This window comes from Macrotis lagotis, chromosome 3 (assembly GCF_037893015.1).
Source record: "Macrotis lagotis isolate mMagLag1 chromosome 3, bilby.v1.9.chrom.fasta, whole genome shotgun sequence".
NCBI lineage: Eukaryota > Metazoa > Chordata > Mammalia > Peramelemorphia > Peramelidae > Macrotis > Macrotis lagotis.
The window spans coordinates 25659532-25681274 of NC_133660.1; the positions used below are offsets into that span (position 1 = coordinate 25659532).

The following is a 21743-nucleotide window of genomic DNA, read 5'->3' on the forward strand; positions in this document are numbered from 1 at the left end:
AAGCTATTCAGATAAGATTTTTAAAATTAGATCTTTTTTTAAAAAAAGTTTCATTTTTTAAAATAATTTTTCCTAGTATTTCTATGTTCTCACTCATTACTGAATAGGAGCAGCTTTTTAAGAGGAATATAAACTAACTAGGATTTAATTAAGCATGGTAAAGAGACCAAGAGTGAGGCAGATCCAAAGTGATTTCATATAGATCCCCCTTCTCTATTTGCTGATGACAGTATCCCGGTTGGATAATACAGTGAAGGATGAATATCAGAGGACATGGCCTCTCTGTCTATCTGCTCAGTAATGTAGCTATGAGCTGAGCTGACCATGTCCTCAAATAACCAAATCCAGGATAGAAGAATGGATGGAAGGTTTGTATCTGAAGTAATTTTGGAAAACTCTTCCTAATTTTAAACTCTTATTTGAACTCTTTTTTCCCCCCATCATGGTTATACTATATTTCCTCTGTTAGAATATTAAGATTTTAGAGTCTCTCATATAGTGTCCAACTTTTTCTTAGGGCTTCAGGCATCTTTACTTCCCTCAGGAATTAGGTGCAGTGGCCAGGGCAACGATTATGATGGGGATGGGAATGTTGATCATAAATCATCTGTGGAGACAATGTAACATAAGTGAGCCTAACATGAAAAACCAGTCCCCAGGTGATAATGGAAGTGATATAGGAAACAAAAATACCTTTTGGAGAAGTGATTTCAGACTGTCAAGGAATTCTTGGGGTGGTTTCTCCTTAAAAGAAGCACATGAAGGGCATTTCTGGAAAACCAAGAAGAAAAAGAAACATTCATTTGCACCCTTAAGGCCATGGTTTCTTGGAAAGAAGAAAGAAAGGAAGGAAGAGAGGAGGGAGGGAGAGAGGAAGGGAAGGAAAGCTAAAAAAAAGAAGAAAGGGAAAGTTGGAGGAAATAAGCAATTATGAAGCTCCAACTTCATTCCAAACATTACCCTAAGCTCTTTACAAATATCTCATTTAGTTGGGGGGAGGCATATCACCTGCCTATTATCCAGCAAGCTCAAAGACAGAATCCTGTACTGTCATGTTACTGAGGGCAGGATGGAGGGAGGGACAGGCAAAGGAGGATGGAGAGAACATGAAGCCAAGCCCTAAGAGTCCTAGATTCCATTTCCACATTTGTCCTAATAGAGTGAGTAATTTTTTGTTAAGTTACTTAGCCTCTTTAGACCTCCTTCCCCCTCCCCCTTTCTCTTTCTCTCCCTCTCTTTCCCAAAATAAAATCAATAAAGTCAGTCAGGGATGATTGATGATCTTTGTTCTGTTCTATATTTTTGTTTTAGGTTTTTGCAAGGCAATGGGGTTAAGTGGTTTGCCCAAGGCCACACAGCTAGGTAATTATCAAGTGTCTGAGGTCAGATTTGAATTCAGATCCTCCCAACTCCAGGGCTGGTGCTCTATCCACTGTGCCAGCTAGCTGCCCTGATCTTTGTTCTATCAATCAACTTATACACATTTATGAGCTATCTCCTGTACTGGATGCTAAATGCAAAGAATGAAACAATGCTTACTCTTTAGAAATCTGTATGCAATTGGGGAAGGTGACCTGCACATATATAAGTATGCATAGAATAAAAGCCAAGGGTTTGGGAGGGAAGGACAGAGGGCAGGAGCAGTTGGAGCTTGAGGTACAAGGTGGAGTTTGGGTGGGGCCATTTGTGCCATTCCAGGTGTGTCTAAACCACTGGACTGACTTGAGTCAAGCTTGTTTTGAAGGAAGAGAGGGATTTTATGAGGCAGAGTTGAGATTGGAGCTCATTCCCAATGTGAACAGTGGTCTGAGATAGAAGGTCTTATATGAGAAACAGAAAGTAGGGTAATTTGACTTGATTATGGTATGGAGGGAAAAAGAGTAATTCATGACAATGAGACTGGAAAGATTGGTCAGGTTATGAAGGGCTTTGAAAGGCTCACAGAGCACTTTAATGTGTGATTCTAGAGACAATAGGGAGCCACTAGAGTTTACTGAGTAAGGCCATGAATGATATGATCATATCTGTATTTTTTTAAGATGGACATTCATGTGGAAGAATAGATTGGGGAGGGGAGAGACAATGCTGAGGCAGAGAGATCTAATAGGTAGCTATTGCAATAATCTAAGCAAGAACTGATCAGGACCAGAATCTGGTGTCTCTCTGAATGAGGAGAAAGGGTCCATGTGGGAGAAGTTGTGGAGGTAGAAATGGAAAATTTGACAGCTCATCAGATAGTTGGGATGAAGGAATTAAGAATCAAGTCTGAGAGACTAAAAGAATTCTGGGGCCTTCCACAGGTGGAGGGGGGGGAAGAAGCAATTATATAGATCCAAATGTTGTGCTAAGAAAAAAGAGAAAAGAAGACCAAGGAAAATACAGTGGAGGATGGAATATGGATGAAGAGGAGCTAATGAGACTGAAAAGGATGAGGTAGGTGGGAGAGGAACCAGGATAGAACCGGGTCACTAAAACCCAAGAAAGAATATTCAGGAAAAGAGAGTGAGTGGTCCATAAGCCAAATGTGGCATAGTTCCAGAATGATTAGGACAAAGAAAAGCATGTTAGATTTGCTAGTTGGGAGAACCGATAACTTTGAAGAGAACGGTTTCTATTGAGTAATAGGGTGAAAAGTCAGATTTAAGATGATTGAGAAGAGATGAAATTGAAGCAAGAAGTATAGACAGTTTGACTGAGAAAGGGAAAAGAACATTATCAGTTAAGATGAATTCAGGATCTTAGGGAGGGCTTTTGTTTTCCAGGATGGGGAGACTTGGATTGGTTTGCAGGCGTCAAGGAATGAACTAGTAGACATAAAAGAGTTGAAGATAGTGGGATATGATTGAATGGGCAGTCTTCTGGAGAAGACCCAAGTAAATGGGGATGAGGGCCTGTGTACCAGGATTATTCTTTTGGGATAACCAGTCACCTAGTTATTACTTGTCAGCAATGGGTCTTAACTCAAGTTTTTTGTAGCTCTGGGGCCGTCTCTTCATCCACTATGGCAAACTGCCTTTCAAGTTAATAAGAATAATTAGCTTCCTCTCAACCTAACTTCATTCTCTTCCCCCTTCCTCCACCTCTTCCCTCCCCACGATGCTTCATGTGTGGCTATTAGTACCCATCCCAGCACCCCAAATTTCCAATTATGGTCTTGTTTCTAGACCACTAATAATGTGAGAAAGGAGGGTTGATAATATAGTTGTCTAAATTAAGAGAAAATATTTCAGAGATTGCCAATGACAGCAAGTTTCCTTATACCCAGACTACTACTTGGCAAGTTGGGTACGTGGGTATGTTGCTTTCATCCTCACAGGTCACCTGAATCCTAAGGGCAGCATAGCATCTCTGGCCCTTTGAAATCTGGGGGCTGTGCCTTTCTCCAAAGTGAGACCTAACCAGGAAGACTCAAGAGGCTTTTGGGGAATCTAGTTCACAAGCAGAAATAAGGTAGATGGCAAATGACAATAAACTTACTGGTTTTGTCTTTTTGGCTTCCTTCCAAGGCAGTCTCCTTCTGAGTTGATTAATTAATAAATCAAATCTTGTTTTATTTTTTTCATCATTGGAGGGCTGTAATGGGGCTTCCTGGAAACATTTAATGGCAGACTCCTCACAGTGTTTCTGAAAGGAAAAATGTTTACACATGTATGAGAAAACTAGGGAGAAAAAGTGACCATCCCTGTCTTGGTCATTGCATCTTTCTCAGTGGTTTGGATTCCTATCAATGAATAACTGACATCTAAATTGAACAATACATAGAGCAATGAGCCTGGAGTCAGGAAGACCTGAGGCCAAATCCTGCCTCAGATGTATAGCAGCTGTATTGCCATGGCAGGTCACTTATCCATTGTCAGTCTCAGTTTTCTCATCTGTAAAATGAGGAGATTAGATTCAATGGTGTGTGCCTTTGAATCAAAAGTGTTTTTTGAAGGTTTAAAACTTGCCTCTTTCATACAAGGCTGTGTGACCCAGGTTTAATATCTGAGTATCCTAGGCAATTCTCTGCCAATCAGAGAAGGTGCCCACCTGCACTGGTAAAGGAAATTTCCTCATCCAGGAATGACAATGAGATCATAGGTTTGAGCCCCTTCCCCTTTCTTCCCCCATTTTAGAATTCAAAAAATGCTATATAGAGCAATTGCATTGGATTCCTTCTGACAACCTCTGGAGGAAGGTACTAGAAGTAATTTCTTGATCATTTTACATCTGAACAGCAGATTCCTTAAGGCTCACTGATTTGCCTGAAGTCACAGAGCTGGTAAGTATTTGAGGCAGGATCTGAACTCAGGTCTTCTGGACTACAAATTTCTATTCCCTTTTCTATTTGGCTTCTCATAACATCTTGGAGGGACCTTTAAAGGAAGGAAAGAAGCCTATCCAGTGTGCAGCAACTACTTTAGAGCTTGTCAATATTATTTCATTTGATCCTCACAACTCTCAGAAGGAGGTGCTTCTTCTTATTCCCATTTTACAGATGGGGAAAACAAGGCAGGCAAAGGTTAAGCGATTTGAAGCCAGATTTGAATTCAGAACTTCCTTACTCCTGGCCCAAGACGATTATCCATGGTACCACTTAGCTACCTTTGGATACCATTCACCTGGTGTCTCACCCTGGAAAGTCCAGGAATTCTGGAATATGCATTCTTTCACTTAATGAGCTATCAGGATACTCTAATATATACACACACACACACACACACACACACACACACACACACACACACATATATATATATATATATATATATATATATATATATGTATTCTGTTGAAAGCATAGAAAGGTTGCCTACTATGTGATCCTGAATAAGTCACTTTACTTCTGAGTCAATTCTGAGCAATTCTCTAAGACTATAAGGAATATTGTCTGCATTGATTGAGGAAGTTTCCTCATCTGGGAGTGCTTTATACTAATGAAGCCACAGGCCCAGTCCTTTTCCCTGTCATAAAATCAATACAACCAAACAATCTGATTCTGTAACTATTTACTTTTAAATTAATTCATTTCAATTCATAAAGTGTCAAAGCAGCTCCTCGTTCCTTCCTTCCAAATCCTTATCAGGATTCTTTTTTTTTTTATCTATTAATCTTTTTTTCCTTTTTTCTATTATATGATCACAGTCACTGGAAAGTACTATGACTGAAGAGAGGAAAGGAATTAAATTTTCTCTGCAGAGAGGGTAATTTGATCTTCCAACCTCAGGGACTAATATTGAAGTCTCCTCCACATTTGGGGTGATGGACAGCAAGTTAAGCTATAATAAGAGCCAACCCTTATTTAACACTTCCAAGTTTTAGATAAGGAGTTCAACATATATTATCCCATTTGCTCTTCACATTACTCTTTGAGGTAGATACTAATTTTATTGCCATTTTACAGATGAGGAAACTGAGTCCCAGAAACTTTAAGTGTCTCACTCAGGGTCACAAAGCTAATAAATAACTGAAGTAAGATTCAAACTCAAGTCTTCCAAATGCTGAATCCAATGTTCTAACTACTATGTGCCTAGGAATTAAAAAAAACCTGCCTAGATTTAAGGAATGTTTCCTTACTCTAAGAGTTTTAGGGCAAAGGCGCTATCATTAAGGGTTAACTTTATCTTCTTAGTGAGTTCTTCTGGAACCTGATTGATAGTCTTGTTTCAATTAAGATCATATAAGGAAAAAAAAGAAATTAGCCTATTTCTTTAGGCAAAGGATGGGTGAGGTATAGATACAGCCAAGTACAGCCCCTGCCCTTTAAGGTTTACAGCTTGCTTTAGATGATTTGGTGATGGATTGTTCATCAACATTTTTCTACAAAAGAAGCCTAACAATTAAAATCTGCCATGATATAGTGGGCAGGACACTGCCATGGAAGTTAGAAAGGCTCGGGCTCAAACCCTGATTCAGGTATTTACTAGCTATGTGATCCCGGGCAAGTTACTTAACCTCTCTGAGCTTCAGGTGGCTCAACTGCCAAAGGAGAAGGCTGGACTTGGCCTTCCAGTTTTAAATCCTAAGGTGCTCTGTGAACATCACAGAAGAGAAATTGAGTATTTTCCAGAGAGAGAGAGAGAGAGAGAGAGAGAGAGAGAGAGAGAGAGAAAGAAAGAGACAGAGAGAGACAGAGATAGAGACATATATATATATACATGTATAAATATGTATATATATATATATATATATATATATATATATATATATATATATATATATAGAGAGAGAGAGAGAGAGAGAGAGAGAGAAACAGACAGACAGACAGACGGAGACAGAGAGAGACAGACAGAGACAGAAAGAGAGAGAGAGAGAGAGTTCCTTTTATATAGAAGGAAAGAACAGCATGGAAAAAATGCATGAATTAACATGATTTGAAGAAGCATTCATTAGCTGGCCATCCTTTGTCAAAATGTATTTGCCAAATACTATCATAATTTTGCAATGAAAGGGATCATAGGGGTATCTCTTCTAATATACATATATGTGCACATAGATACATATTTACAGAAGAAGAAACTGAGGCTTAGAGAGGTGGTTACAAGTCTAGGAAGTAGTAGAGCTATATAACTCAGTTCTTTGGAAACCAAGCAGGGACTCCTTAAACCGGGCTCTCTGGAATGCAAGGGGAGAGTGTCTCTAGATAGATTTCAGCTTGGATGCAAAAACCCATACCTTCATTTTCTGCGATAGCTAACTGAAATTTAGAATTTCATTGGATTAAAAAAAAATACTCTGAAGGGGTTCAGAAACTTTACCAAAGGAATCCACAACAGAAAAGAAGACAAAAAATCCTTCCCAGTGTCAAAAGTGAGAAAAAATGGGAAGCCCTCACCTTGAAAAATAAAATTTATAATTGTTTGGTATTTAAATGAATCAAGTTAAAGCTGGTTCTAAGAAAATGTAAGATCCTAAATCAAGGCAGAGCCCTAGGAGACCTCCAAGGTCATTTGGCCCAGCCTCTTCACCATCTAGGTGAGGAAGCCAAGGCTCAGAGGGTAGAATTTTACTGGAGTCACCCTACTTTTATAGGATCTTAGTGCTAAGAGGGATTGCCAGACCTACTGAATCAAGTCTCATCATTTTACAGAAGAGGAAACTGAGGTTCTTTGAGGTTGACTTTCAGTCACACAAAGTGTCAGAGGTGGGATCTGAACCCACATCTTCCTGATATTCTACCTCCCATACCATGAAATTGTTACTTTTGGGTTCATTTAAAAAAAAAATGGAAAAAAAGCTTCATCTTTGGAATTTCTTCTAAACAAGTTAATTGCAGGGGGTAAACCCCACAGCTAGGCCCCTTGTTCCCAGTGGCTTTCCAGCGGGAACCTCATGTCTCCCCTGTGTGCTATTTGGGGAACCACCCCAAGGTGATCTCAGTTCCCAAGTCAAGAATTGACTTCTTTTCTCTGCTTCCTCCTCTTTGTGGTCTCCCTTCATCCTCCCTTACAGTCTCTCATCATCCTTCTTTGTAGCCTCCCTTCACCTTCCCTTGCAGCCTCTCTTCATCCTGTGTTTCAACATCCCTTCATCCTTCCTTACAGCCTCCCTTCAGCTTTCCTTGCAACCTCCCTTCAGCCTTTCTTACAGCCTCTCTTCATCCTTCCTTTCAACATCCCTTCATCCTTCCTTTCAACATCCCTTCATCCTTCCTTGCAGCCTCTCTTCATCCTTTCTTGTATCCTCCCTTCAGCTTTCCTTGCAAACTCCCTTTAGCTGCCCTTGCAGTCTCCCTTCATCCTTCCTTGTGGCCTCCCTTCAGCTTTCCATACAGCCTCTCTTCATCCTTCCTTTCAACCTCCTTTCATCCTTCCTTGCAGCCTCCCTTCATTCTCCCTTGCAGCCTCCCTTCAGTCTCCCTTGTGACCTCCCTTCAGTCTCCCTTGCAGTCTCCCTTGCAGCCTGGCCACCAGCTCTCAGCAGGGCCAAGCAGCCCCTTTCCGCACCTTGTCAAAATGCTTATTTAAGAGAAAAGATTTCGAAATGTGAACCTAGGCTCTGCATTTTTCCTTGAAAACCACATAGTTGCATCTGTTTCAGTTTCTCTCGTTTTCTTTTCTTTTTAACCACTACCGGCCTAACTTACTGGAAAAAAAATAATATTCATAATTAAAGAGGCAAATTTTCCAGCTGAAACTGAGAAACCTTAACTGTTTCATCCGTGATGATCTGAACAACCAACGAGGCTTTCTCACCGGGGCCCAGGATTGCTGAGTTAACACTTCCAGGTGTGTATGTTGACAGAAAATGAGGCTCCAGAGAATGGAGTCCTGCAGACCTTGGCTCATTCATTAGCCTGCTGATCTGCAGGCTCAAGGCCATTGATTATTCATTTTGCTGATTTTTAAAGTAGGTTTCATGCAAGTCCAGGGTATGTTCTGAATTACAGTTCGCTGGAGATGACTAAGGGTTTCTTTCCAGATTGCAGCTCTGGGAGCCTCTTTAGCTTCTAACCTAGCTGCAGATGGTTTGGCCTCTATGTCTCCCCGTTGTGACTTGATCAGTGTCATACAGCTGCCAAGGAGGAAATCTAAAATTTGAAGCTAGGTCCCTTCTGACCCCAATTTATAGAATCACATGAGTGAGAGGGGACCCAAGAGGAAGGAAATAGGCATCTGAGGCAGATAGAGGTCGCATACTTGTGTCTGGAGCTAGATTTGAAATTGGGGCCAGTTCTCTGTTTATTGTGATACCTAGCTGCTTCTAAGGGATGTTGATTCCAAGTCCCTCAGTTTTACAGATGAGGGAATTGAGGCATGGAGAAGTTAAGTCAGGTCACCCAACTATAAAGTGCCTAGAGTCTAGGATTTTACCTTAGGTTTTTTTTCTGATCCTGAGCCTAGCTCTCTATCTACTGTGCCACACTGTCTTGTTGAACCTCTTTCAACTTGCAGTGAAAAGTCCCTTGGTGTTGTGGAAGGAGAACTGAACATAGTCAAGAAAGGCACATTTATATTCCAGCTCCAACTGTATGACTTTGGATAAGTCCCTCTTTACCTCAGTTTCCCTCCTGTAAAATGAGTATTATAATACTACCTTTTCATAGATTGGTAATAAGGAGAGTGCTTTGAAAATGTCAAGGTATTATGGAAATATGAGCTGGACAATTTTTAAATGGGGGTCTCCGGTCATTCCCTCCACATACACTGTCTGACATACCTTTGCCCATTCTCTGTGTCTCTGAAGCACTGTGTGGTTACAGTTGCCTGGTTCTTCCAGGATTGTGAGACCCTGAACCTGAGTCTTGCCTCCTGTAGGAGGCAGGTCCCAGGACCTATTGGGAATATTAGTTTTGGGTATCTCTTTTCCTTGACCACTTGCCATTATGAATTATCCAGTGGAATTATCTATGGAATCCTCCGCTGTTTGAGGGTCATAGATCTGGGAAGCCCAAGAAAAGTAAAAAAACCACAGAGACATATCATGGAGACACTCTCCTTCCTTTTTCTCCAGCAAGAGATGGGGAGGAGGGCTGAGCCTGCAGCCAGATGCACTGTCTCAGATTTCACATTGGAAAATGTTTGCCTTCATTCAAATAGAATTTCACAGTCCATGGAGGCTCTGCGTTGAACTGGATGAATGATAAGGGATCCCTTCCAGCTCTGAATCCTGTATCTGATGTCATTCCGTTATATTTTTGAGAATGGAAACACCTAAAGAAGTCCTTCAGGCAGCTCTGCTCCCTTGGACACATCATGGAAACTAGGGTTTGAATCATTGAAAAGATAGGGAGTTGTAGAGATACACTGACGATTGCAATAACTCACTTTATAAAAAGATCATTGACTTCCAACTGGAATGGACCTTACAGAACACTCAGTCCATCCTCAAATTTTATAGATGAGGAAACTGGACCTTAGAAGGGTGAATTATCTCATCTACAAGGTTACATGGAAAGCAAATGGTAGAGTCAGGGTTTGAACCTAAGTCCTCTGACTTAACATAGAGCCTAGCACATAGCACATTCCCCATCTTTCCATGATAAGAATCCCTTGAAAAATTTGCATATCATTTACACATATGTAATTTCATTTGTCCTCTCGACAATTCTGTGAGGCCCGTATCATAGATATTATAATCTCCATTTTACAGATGAGGAAATTGAGGTTCTCAGAATTTAAGGGACTAAAGAATAAGAGGCTGAACTTGGACCCAGTTCTTAGCAACCAAGTTCAACATTCTATCTAATACTCTACTAAGAGCTATACAAAGACTATGGACTTATCTACTACTGTTCTACTGCCACTGGAGAGTCTCATCTACAACCCAAGCCTAGTGAACTACTCTGCACACACTGACAAATAAATAAATATACTTAAATATGTGCATTGTACCCTATGTATGCCAGGCTATGCCAACTGTCTGGAGAAAACACTTAAGTGTCTTCATTTCTATTCATTTTTATATCCTTCTGGAGGCCAAATGGTCTCAACTGTAACTGAAGATTAGCCAAAAGGAAGACCAAAGTGAAATATCCATCAACTGAAGCACTTGCTCCTTTTCTGAGTTGGCCAACTGGGAAGATACCTTAAATCTTCCAGTGATGCCATTTGTTTCTGAAACGAGACACCATTTGACAAGTATGGATTTCATCGCTGAGATGATACCCTTTCATTTTGCCTCATTGTTTACATATTCAAAGCATGATCAACAGACACATCTATTAAGAAGCATCCTCCCTTGGACTCAGTTTGGGACAATCTTCTCCTAATTGGTTGGAGAGAGCTCTTGGTTTGATTCCTTTTGTAAAGTGTATCAGTAAACACCATGCAGAAGTTGTTTTAAGAAAATGAATTTCTATGACTCATTCACTTTCTCAACTATTTATATTCATTTACAGTAACTCCTTTCTTGTTACTCTTTGGTTTAACATCTACACCCCTCCCTGTACTGGTTCCCAGCACTCTTTCTATCTCTCTAAGGTTATTTGTGTTTTTGAGACCACATGTGGGTGACAGTGAAAACAATCTATCACCATTTAGGAATCAGCTTATCTATCTAACTGGTCCTTCCAGGGATTCAAATGGATTTCTTTTAAGGAGTTTAAGGATGCATAATTCATCGTGCAAGCCACACCTTACTGATTAACAAAGTTCCTCTGAGACTACAAAGAAGTATAATTATCCCCATACCCCCGTTCTTGACCATCCTAAGAATTATTTTTCTTCCCCTTAATGGACAAGCCTCTTTTGATATGCACCCAAATTTTACCCGCTTCTTTCTATCCATTGGAAATTAGATGAGTTACTTACTACTCAGGTCCTTTCTCAAGGCAGAGTGATATTAATTCCAGCCTAGTAGATTTGCAGATCTTGGCTGAGGAACCCAGTCACTAAATTTAGTCCCAGGATCTGAATTCAAATCCCATCTAGGTCACTTCTTAACTGTATGACCTTAGGCAAGACATATCTCTGGACCTCAAGTTCCTCATCAGGAAAACTCTGTGGTCTCTAAGGTCCCTTTCAGTTCCAAATCCATGAATTTAAGATACTATCTATCTATGTCTTGCAAGAGAGAGAAGATCAAATTCAACAAATGGATATGTATATGTACAAAAAAACCTCTTAGATTATCCTTAAATGAACTTGAAATCCCTGACCACTCATCATAGAAGAAAACTGAGTAAAAGATAGATCAACATTTAGTAACTTGTTGGGTGCAAGATTTAATTCCAAATCAATGAACTGTTACAGGAGGCGGGATTTAATTTTGATGCTACTCCTCACTCTTGCTTGCTCTACCTAGATAAGACATTTCCTCCTCAACAACCTTTTACAATACTCAAAAATCAACATATAGAGTAAGGTAGAACTGGTCTTACCTCAACATTTTCAGGGGTTGGCAGAAGTGCAGGATCCTAGAGCAAAAGAAAATGGCATTCATATGATTTTTTAGGTGGAAAATGAACTCCTTTTAGATTGAGAATAAACAGCATCAAAGCTTTGAGTTGTTCACCCCTTGGTGATGGCTCAGTTCCTACTCACCGTATCGTTCACACAGGTTTTCAGTTGTTCAGCAATATGTAGAAGTTGGAGTATCCTGGTCTGGCGGCGGAATGGGGTGTTGTGTTTAGAGGCCGCTGTCCCAGAGATGATGATGACCAGGAGGTAGATGATTGTCCTCTCCATGGGGCTAGGTTTTAGGCTTCCAATTACCAAGAGCCAATCCCTAGCTTGGCTAAGGGTCTACTCCAGGGTACAATGGACAGGCTGCTAGCCACTCACCTATTTATTCATCCTTACAGGAGAGCTAAAACCCTCCCATTTCAGCCTGGAAATCTTTGTGAGATGGATGAATGTGAGTAACTTTTTTCTTTTCCACTGGCTAGGTATACGTGTGCATGTGTGAGGGTGTGGGGGCAGGGATTGATGGAGACAGCAAAATGTGCCCCATCTGCATGTTAGACAGGAAAAGGAGAGAATGGGTGGATTCCAGTTTTCACCATGAATCAAAAGGGGCCCAGGAGTAAACAGTAGGTATTATAAGCTTCAAAGCAATAAACAAAAACACCTTGATCTCCTTTTTTTCAGGCCACCCACAGAATCTTACCTGTACCATCTGACACCCTGGGGGCACACTCATAGTGACACTCCAGGGATGAGTCAATTGGCCTCATTTGTTACCCTATAGGTCTTACCCCAAGGGACTTTGTCATTCTGTTTGGAATTAGCTGGTATGCCATTAGGAGTAGGAGGAGAGGAAGCCTTTAGGAAGTTTTGAATAGAGAGGGCATTTCCCAAAGAAAAATTCTAGCTTCTGGCTAACTCAAATATGGGACTTAGGCAGCCAGCATTTAGTGCCTGTTGTGGACAAATTGTACATTTGTAATAGCAAATCTTGGTTTGCTATTATTAATAGTGCTACCTCCCAGCAGTGGGAACTTGGACAAATGACTTAGCTCCGAGAATCAGTTTCTTCACCTGCAAAATAGGGATAATAGCATTTCCAGAATCACTTCACAAAATTGTAGTGACATGATGCTTTTATAAAATAAAGTGCCTCTATATGCCATGTTGAAATGGCATGATTATGATGGTGCTGGTGGTTTCTGACAATGCATCTGAAAATCTTCATTCATTCATCCAAGGTGCTGTACCTCCCTGACCCAATGCAGCATCTTTGTTGGGCATCCCTTCCATGTGATGGTCCAGTAAATCTCCTTTTGTTAAATGTTAGATGTTCTCTGAAGGTCTTGTTCACCTAGGTGGTGGATAGGGAGAGAGGGAGAGAGAGAGAGAGAGAGAGAGAGAGAGAGAGAGAGAGAGAGAGAGAGAGAGAGAGAGAAACAGCAAGAGACCCAGACTCAGAGATAGAGATAGAGACAAAGACAGAGACACAGAGATAGAAACCAAGACAGAGAGAAAGAGAAGACTGGTATAGACTACAGACAATAGAGATAACACAGAAAGGAGCCCAGAACAGAGGCTTGTGTGGGTTATATGGGGGTTAAATGGATGAGGAACTTACTAAGGAAATCAGAGTAGTCTGACAGGTAGGAGAAGAATGATGAAAGAGCACAGAGAAAAATGTATTCAGGAGAAGAGAATGGTCAACAGAGCCAAATGTAGCAGTAGAGAAGTCAAGGAGGATGGAAACTGAGAAAAGACCATCAGAGCAGGTAACTTCAGACAGAACTTGTTTGGTTGAGTGATGAGGTGGGAAGTCAGATTACAAAAACTTGAGGAATGTGTGTGAGGAGAGGAAATGATGGCAAATGGAGACAACTTTTTCTAAGAGTTTAGCTGAGAAAATATAGGAGAGAAATAGGATGATAGCTCAAGGAAGGGTAGCATCTAGTTGAGACTTTTTTAGGTTGGGGGAGAGTTGTAAATAGGGAAAAATTGCAAGTTAGAGAGGGAGCATGATAATGAAAGCAATATGCTTGGGGAGACTGGAAGGAATGGAATCAAGATCACATAGAGAAAGGGTTGATTTTGGAAAGAAGATGGATCATCTCCATATCCCAAGATTGGAACAAAGAAGGAGAGACTGGGAGATTTGTAGATGGCAAGAATGGGAACAGTGGGAATCAAATAGTTTCATTTTTTTCTCAGTAAATTGGTAAGATCCTTCAATGAGATGATGAAATGAGAGGGGGGTGTAGGAAGTTTAAAGAGAAAGGAGGGCATTAAATTTCTATGAGGAATGAGATTGAAAATCAATTAGAGATGGATAAAAGTTCCCAATTGAAGCTGGAGAACTAAAGTCTGTAATAAACCTGGTTAGCATCTAGTTGTGATTTCCTCTAGGTCTATTAGGTGCCATCTGAGTAGGAACAAGGAGTAAAGAAGGGCATAAGGAAGCGTTTGAGTCTGGCAAGGGATAAGCAATGGAAGCACGAGAGTTTAAGGTCTCAGTGTGTGGTTGAATTGGTTAACTGTAGGGTCAAAAATTGAGAAAGGAAAAGAGTAGAGTCAGAAAAGGGCTGATGGTCGGGGAAAGTGCTGAAGGCTGGAGTAGGGGATTGGAGAGAATGACTGGAGTGGTTTACCATTTCCTTTTCCATCTCACTTGACAGATAGGGAAACCGAGGCAGATGGGGTTAAGTGACTTAGCCTAGGTTGCACAGCTAATAAGTGTCTGAGGTTGGATTTGAACTCAGGAAGGTGAGTCTGCTTGACTCTATATGGTTATGGCCAGATAGAGTAAATTCAGATTTTAACACCAAGGAAATGGAACATTTATGAATAATGGTGAGATTCAGGGGGCCGTCCCTTGGAGTCACTGAGTTGGAATAGATGGAACAACTGGAAGTTTAGGGCATTTGAGGGAGGATCCACATGAACAAGGACAAACCCTGGGAAGAAAGGAAGACAATTTAGCAAGGTGTTGAAATGTGAGGTAGTCAATATGCATTTAAATTCTACTTTTAGAGTTCAAACATGGATGGGCCTCAGTTTCCCCATCTGTAAAAATGGGGATCTGGATAAACAGCACTACCTACTCTACAGGTAGAAAGAAGGCTAGTTTTGGAATAAATAGAACTAGATTAGAATCCTGGGTCTATTCTTTTCTACAAATGTGATGTCTGGCCTCCCCCTAATCTAGTTCAGGCTCTGCTTCTGTAAACGAAAGGCTGAGTTTGGTTGACCAATAAGATCTCTTTCAGTTCAAGATCCTACATGAGACTTGTTCATTCTGACTACAAAGTTAATTTATAAACTTACCATAGATAGGATGGGAAGCTCAAACTGGACTTCTGTCATATGCTGGTTTGTTTGATTAGTTAGCTTTTCAGGTAACTAACTAATCTCCCCCTTAGCCTTGCTGTGTCTCAGTTTCTTCTTCTGTTAAATAAAAGGGCCAGCCTCCAAAGTCCCTTGAGTTTGAAACCAAGGATCCACTCATTCTGGTTCTTCCCTCTGGAGCCAAGCAGAATCAGCCAAACTACAATCCTTCACATTCTGAAGAAAGCCCTCACATCCCCTTCCAGTTCACAGTATGAACTATCTTGTGGAAAACTCCTTGCAATAGCTTCATCCTTCCCACATCTCTTCTCCTCTGGGTTAAACATCCTCAGTTCCTTCCTTTGACCAATTCAGGGATGGCACGATCCTTTGCTGACCTAGTTGTCTTTACTGAAGGCCAGAGGTGGCTTGACATAGTGGCAAGAACACTGACTATGAAGTTAGGAGAAATCATAATTCACAGACTTTGGAACTCCTTGTTCAATTATTATTGTTGTTCAGTCATGTCTGATTCTTTGTAACCCCATTTGAGGTTTTCTTGGCAGAGATACTGGAGTGGTTTGCCATTTCCTTTTCCATCTCATTTGACAGATGAGGAAACCTAGGTAGACAGGGTTAAGTGACTTACCCTAGGTCACGCAGCTAATAAGTGTCTGAGGTTGGATTTGAACTCAGGAAGATGAGTCTTCTTGACTCTAGACCCAGTATTGCATGTACTGTGATGCCACCTGACTGTCCTTGTTCAAATCCCATTCTCCCATTAAAGTCTAAATCTAAGGCACCTTCCTTCAAGAAACCTTTTTTAATCTATCTGGTGAGAATGGCCACCTCCACACCAGGAAATCCCTTGGCATTTTACATCTCTAATAATAATGACAAGAACTAGCATTTATATCATTTCTTGAAACAATCAAAAAACAATGGAAAGTCAATATTGCCATGTCGCAAAGAACAAACTGAACCCTAAAGAAGAGAGAAGACATCTCACTCTAGTCCTTTGGAAAGGTAGAGGGTCTATGACTATGAATCACTGAATTTAACCTCATTTAATCAACTTTGGTTGTTTTTGCTGAAATTTTTTCTCGTTTTTATTTTCTTCTTAGTCTCTATATAAAAATGGCTCTCTGGAAAAGGGAGGGAGAAGGATATGGGTGATACATAAATTATGTGATACCAAACCAAAATGTAGTAATATATTCTATTTTTTTTAGATTTTTCAAGGCAATGGGGTTAAGTGGCTTGCCCAAGGCCACACAGCTAGGTAATTATTAAGTGTCTGAGACTGGATTTGAACCCAGGTACTCCTGACTCCAGGGCCAGTGCTTTATCCACTGCGCCACCTAGCCACCCCCTATAATCTATTCTTTAAAAGGTTATTTTAACAGTTTAGACAAGAGGTAATGAGGTCTGTCTATACAAAAGTGGTTAATTGATTATGGAGAGAATGGGCCATGTGCAGGAGATGTTGGGAAGATAAAACAGACAAGATTTGTCAGCAGGTTGGATATGGTAGGGTCGAGGGTTGAATGCGAGAGAAGCATCACCTGTATTATTAACTTAACCTGACTGGGAGGATGGTGGTGCCCTTAGCAATAATAAGCAAATTAGAAAGAATGGAAGGTTTGGGGAGAAAAAATGATGAGTTTTGTTTCAGACATTGTGGTCAGCAGCCAGATAGAGATGTTCAAGAAACAGTAGGTTGATGAGGGACCAGGAGAGATTTGAGGGTGATGAAGACATTATCTTTATTCCTATTTTATGAAAGGAAATTCAAGCTGAGATTGATAAAGTGACTTAATCCACTTTTTCATTAAGTGTCTGAGATAGGATTTGAAATAATTTTTTCCTGCCTCCAAGACCAGCCAAGGGGAGGGAATGTCTTTTAACTTTCTTTGTTAAAAAAAAAAAAAAGCATTTTCTTTTCTGAATAAATGTTTATTGATTGATGTAACTGCCTCTCTCTAAGATACATATCTTATATAATTTGTTGCATATGTAGCATCCCAAGCTATTAGGTTGGGAGCTTCATGAGGGCAGGGACTGGGCTACCTATATTTTGTATTTCCCCACTGCACCCAGCATAGACTTCTGCAAAAAATAGGCACTTAGTACATATTTATAGAATAGAATTATAAACCTAAATCTGGGAATGCCTAGGGACCCTAGTTTCAGAGAATGTGGTCAAGTGGTTTGCATGCAGTTTGATGACCTAATTCTAGCATTCTAAATCAGAGGAACTTATGCTTATAGTAATTCTGAACAACTGCAGTAAAAACATTTATGTCTTTAGAGGCATCATCATACAATAGGAAAAGTCTAAGGTTTGAAGTCTGAGGACCTGAATTTGACTATTGATTCTAAAACTTACCCAGTCTGTGGCCCTGAGCAGGTGAGTTTCCCTCTGAGTCTTAGTTTCCCCCAGGGTCCCTTCTAACATTCAAGATCATGGACTTCTGGGAAGGTGGACGAGCCTTTGGTTACATGAAGCTGATTTCCGGAATTTAAGCTTCTTCTTAGTACTCAAAGCAGAGCAGAGAAGAAGTGTGGTAGAAAAAAAAAGAATAAGGAAGGCCTAAGAGTCAGAAGATCCAGGTTCACATCCACTTACTCCCAATATGATCTTGGATAAGTCATTTGATCTCTAGTTCAGTTTCTTCATCTGTAAGGATGAGTCCAAGTCCTATTTCTTCCCACTTGCTGGTTATATTATACTGACAAATTTCATCACCTCTCTGAGCCTCAAATTCCTGATCGGTAAAATAGGGATAAAAGTCCTTAAGACTAAGGGTTGTTTCAGGCATTGAGATATCAGAAGCTGTGTGAAAATATTTTGCAAAGCATAAATCGCTATGCCTCTTTTCAGCTGCTAGGATGATGATGTGATGATGTTGTAGATAATATTGAGGAGAATGGTGATGATGTTGTTGATGGTGTTGAAGATGATGGTGATGATGATGACTTTAGAGTAAAGAAACTCTTGCCTATGAATTATAGAATAACCTGTACAATGTTCAGAAGAAGGATAGGTCTGATTATGAGCTAAAATTTTACAAGGAAAGTCAGTCCAGAGAAGGTGGGAATTTTGAATGCAAAAGTGACAAGACAATGACAAAAATTCAAAGACAAAAATTACAATGATGAAATTTAAGGACAAAAAGACTACCAATTCTAATGGAGAGAAAAGAGGAGTGGCTAAAAGATAAATGGAGAAGAAACTCATTGACTGACTCAAATTTTAAAGACATAGAAAAGAAGAAAACAAAGGTAAGTGCTGGAGAAAGAATATAAAACCATATCAGTAATACTGAAACTCAGGGGGAATAAAGGGCTAGCAAGGGAAGTTATACATAATAAAAAAAGACTTTTTAGTTTTGTTGGGGGAAAGAGAAGGATCAATGAGATGTGAGGTGGATGGAATGATGATAATAGATATTGGAGTCAAAACAGAAATATTCAACTCTCGTTTTACTTTTGTTTTCTCTGTCAAAAAGAATGAATTTTGACCAAGAAGGTCAGAACTATAGTGACCTGCAGTGAGTTGAAATCCAAGATGAGAGAGAGGGCTCTTAATGAATTAAAGTCACTTGTCCCAAATAAACAGCATCTTAGGCTATTGAAAATACCTTCCAAACATGATTTTTTTAGGTTTTTTGCAAGGCAGACGGGGGTTAAGTGGCTTGCCCAAGGCCACACAACTAGGTAATTATTAAGTGTCTGAGACCGGATTTGAACCCAGGTACTCCTGACTCCACTATGCCACTTAGCTGCCTCCAAACATGATTATTGATCCAGGGTCAAAGAGAATGGTAAAAAAGGAACCAAAGGACAGAAGAAAGGAAAATATTGCCCAAGTCTCAAACATGGGAAAAGAGTAAAACTTGCAAACTAGAAAACAGTGAGCTTTTATATGATTGTTGGGCAAAATTCCACAATGAATTATTGTAGAACTGGTTAGTGAGCATTTAGAAGAGGAAGAACTGAATACAAAGAAGCACATTGACTTTATCAAGAATGTACTAGAAGAACAACATGTGTGTGTTTTTCATAATGTAAATTAAAAGGAAAAACCCAAAACACCGAAAAGCAGCTGAGCTCTTGAGTAGTTTGAACAGTCAGTCTTACTCCTAGAAAATAGATGATGCTTTCCCTTTAAGGAAGGAAGTGGGGGAATTCTAGGGCAAAATGTCTCATAAAATGTCATCGTTTTGACTATTTTTGCTTAACTATTTTTTGGGGTTACACAAAATGGGTCAATTTTGGGAGTGGAGAGGGGTAGTATATCTAGAAATAATTGTTATTAAAAAGGAAAAGCATTTAAAAAACCCAACAGCTTTTTTTTTAAAAAAAGTATGTCATACAGGCTAATCTAATTTCCTTTGATTAGCTGGTTCTTGTCCTTCATCCCTGAAGAGGACCAGAATGATATCCCTATGTTGGGGTCAAGATATGGTATGATTGTCTGTGATTGATCAGGTCAGTATGATCTCAGAAAGCGCTATAGTAGTTGGGCCCAAAAAGTCCATAGGAATATTTGGGGAGGAGATGTTTCTTAATTTGACTTCTCACATTTCTTTTGAACTGCTGTGGTTTTACTTTGCTTATAGAGCACAGTGCCCTTTTAGATGTGGGCATGCCATGCTGGGCAGTCTTGATAGGGTTATAAAACTGATAAGAGAAGAGGATGCTGTAGATATAGTTTGCTAGATTTTTAGCAAAGAATTTGATAGAGTATCTCAAATTATTCTTGTGAATGAGATAGGGGGGAGACAATAAATGAATGAATTAAAAAGTATGAATAAAAAGCTTCTATGTAGGGATTCAAAAGCAGGTCCATATCTCACCTGGAGATTGTGAATGAGGAGAAACCAAGGAGACACTTGGAGGATCATGAGTGAGTAGTTCTTATGACCTCATGGGTATATCCATGAATGGATGACCTGGACATATAGTAGAATGTGTACCCCTTTGAGAGCTGAGATTTCTTAGTCTCTACCTTTATATCCATTGTTGCTGAGCAGATTCACAGTAACTGAATGGAAGGGAGACCTTTGGGATAATCAGTGGATTGTTTGGACTATTCCCACAAGAAGCATTGTGATCAGGAATGTTTGTTGACCTTGCATACATGGACTAAATGAATTCTGCTAATTGGATTGTAATTAGTAAAGCCCAATGTTCCTTGTTTAAATATAACTGGCAACTTGTATTGAATATAAGTGAATTTCCTGGTTCAAAGGCAGCTCAATTTTTGTTCAAACATGTCAGCTGGTGCCTAGCTAGCTTAGCAATCAACCGATCCTCATATTCCTTTCCTCCAGGAGGTTCCATGATAATAGGAGGAGACAATATATAGAGAAGGGTGGTGGCTAGTGAAGATTATTTTTATTTGGGAAGTCAGAAGGATAGAGAATGCAACCAGAGACCAGCAGATTGACACACCTTTTCCTGGAACAGTGGTAATATTGATTTGACTATGGCTTGTTAATGGCTTAAATGGTTTTGTAAAAAGAGGCTATATAATCTCTTAATGTCCCAGGCAACTCTCTAAGATTATCAATGGCAGAAAACATTGACTTGCCTTGGAAGAGAGAGTTCTTCACCTATGCTCTATGCCACTGCAACCATAGTTCTAGCCTTCCCTGCCATTTGAATCTGGCCATCCTGTGAGATAATTATGATTATTATACAATCATCCTGAACAGGTGAGTATGCTGAGACTGAGAGCAGTTAAGTGAAATACTAAAGATTTCACAACCAGGAACTGTCTAGGGTGGGATTTGGGTCTCAGGTCTGCTTGACTCCAAGTTCAACACTGCTCTGAGTCACCTAAATGTAAAAGACTCTTTGGGCCTCAGTTTCTTCATTTGTCATAGGAGAAAACTGGACTAGATTATCTCTAGTTCTAAATCTGCAATCCCATGGTCCTAATATCTGAATGACTGTCATTTGGAGGGTGGATTCAAGTTTGTCCTCATCCCCTATTCATCATCTGCTGTAATGAATTGCTCAGAGCCTGAGAGTTCAAAGGTGTAATTCATCTAACAAGGTATTCAAATACCTTCAAGTAAAAGCAGTTACCTCATCAGTTGAAAAACTAATTTCAGAAAGATAAAAACCAATGATGATTAGTCATTCCTGGAAGTCTCAGGAACTCCCCACAAATTCCTAAAAGCTATTTTTATCCTTTTCTGACCCAAAAGGTTCCACAGCTGGTTCCTAGATCAATATACTATGAAAAGTGAATCTCCAGGGGCCCAAGTCTGCACTATTACTTCCTTGCTCATTTCATCCTGGCTATTGATGGTTTGCATGCGTGCGTGTGTTTGTGTGTGTGTAGAAGGGGAGAAAGGTAGGATAGGATAGTACATACCTCCCCAGTTGTACCAGCACCATTAACCCACAGCAGGTTTGTGCTACTTGGCCCCAGAAGTTAGAACTAGAAAGAAGTAGATGGTTATAGCAGTAAGGAAAAACTAAGGGATGAGTAGAGGTATTTAAGCATTGCCATACATCATTTTGGGGGGTGAAAATAGAGATTGGATTCTGACCTCTGAAGTCCTTCCATGCCTCAGATTC

The 21743-nt window shown here is 40.0% G+C and overlaps 1 protein-coding gene across 1 annotated transcript; it reads right to left on the reverse strand.

Annotated features, from left to right (window-relative positions):
* Nucleotides 1-498: 498 nt before the first annotated feature.
* Nucleotides 499-12415, reverse strand: LOC141516017 (interleukin-21-like). Its single transcript, XM_074227371.1, has 5 exons — nucleotides 11964-12415; nucleotides 11801-11836; nucleotides 3478-3624; nucleotides 694-771; nucleotides 499-607 (listed from the first exon to the last, which is right to left on the reverse strand). Exons 1-5 carry the CDS (start codon nucleotides 12105-12107, stop codon nucleotides 548-550), a joined length of 465 nt encoding a protein of 154 aa, XP_074083472.1. The 5' UTR covers nucleotides 12108-12415; the 3' UTR covers nucleotides 499-547.
* Nucleotides 12416-21743: the final 9328 nt, after the last annotated feature.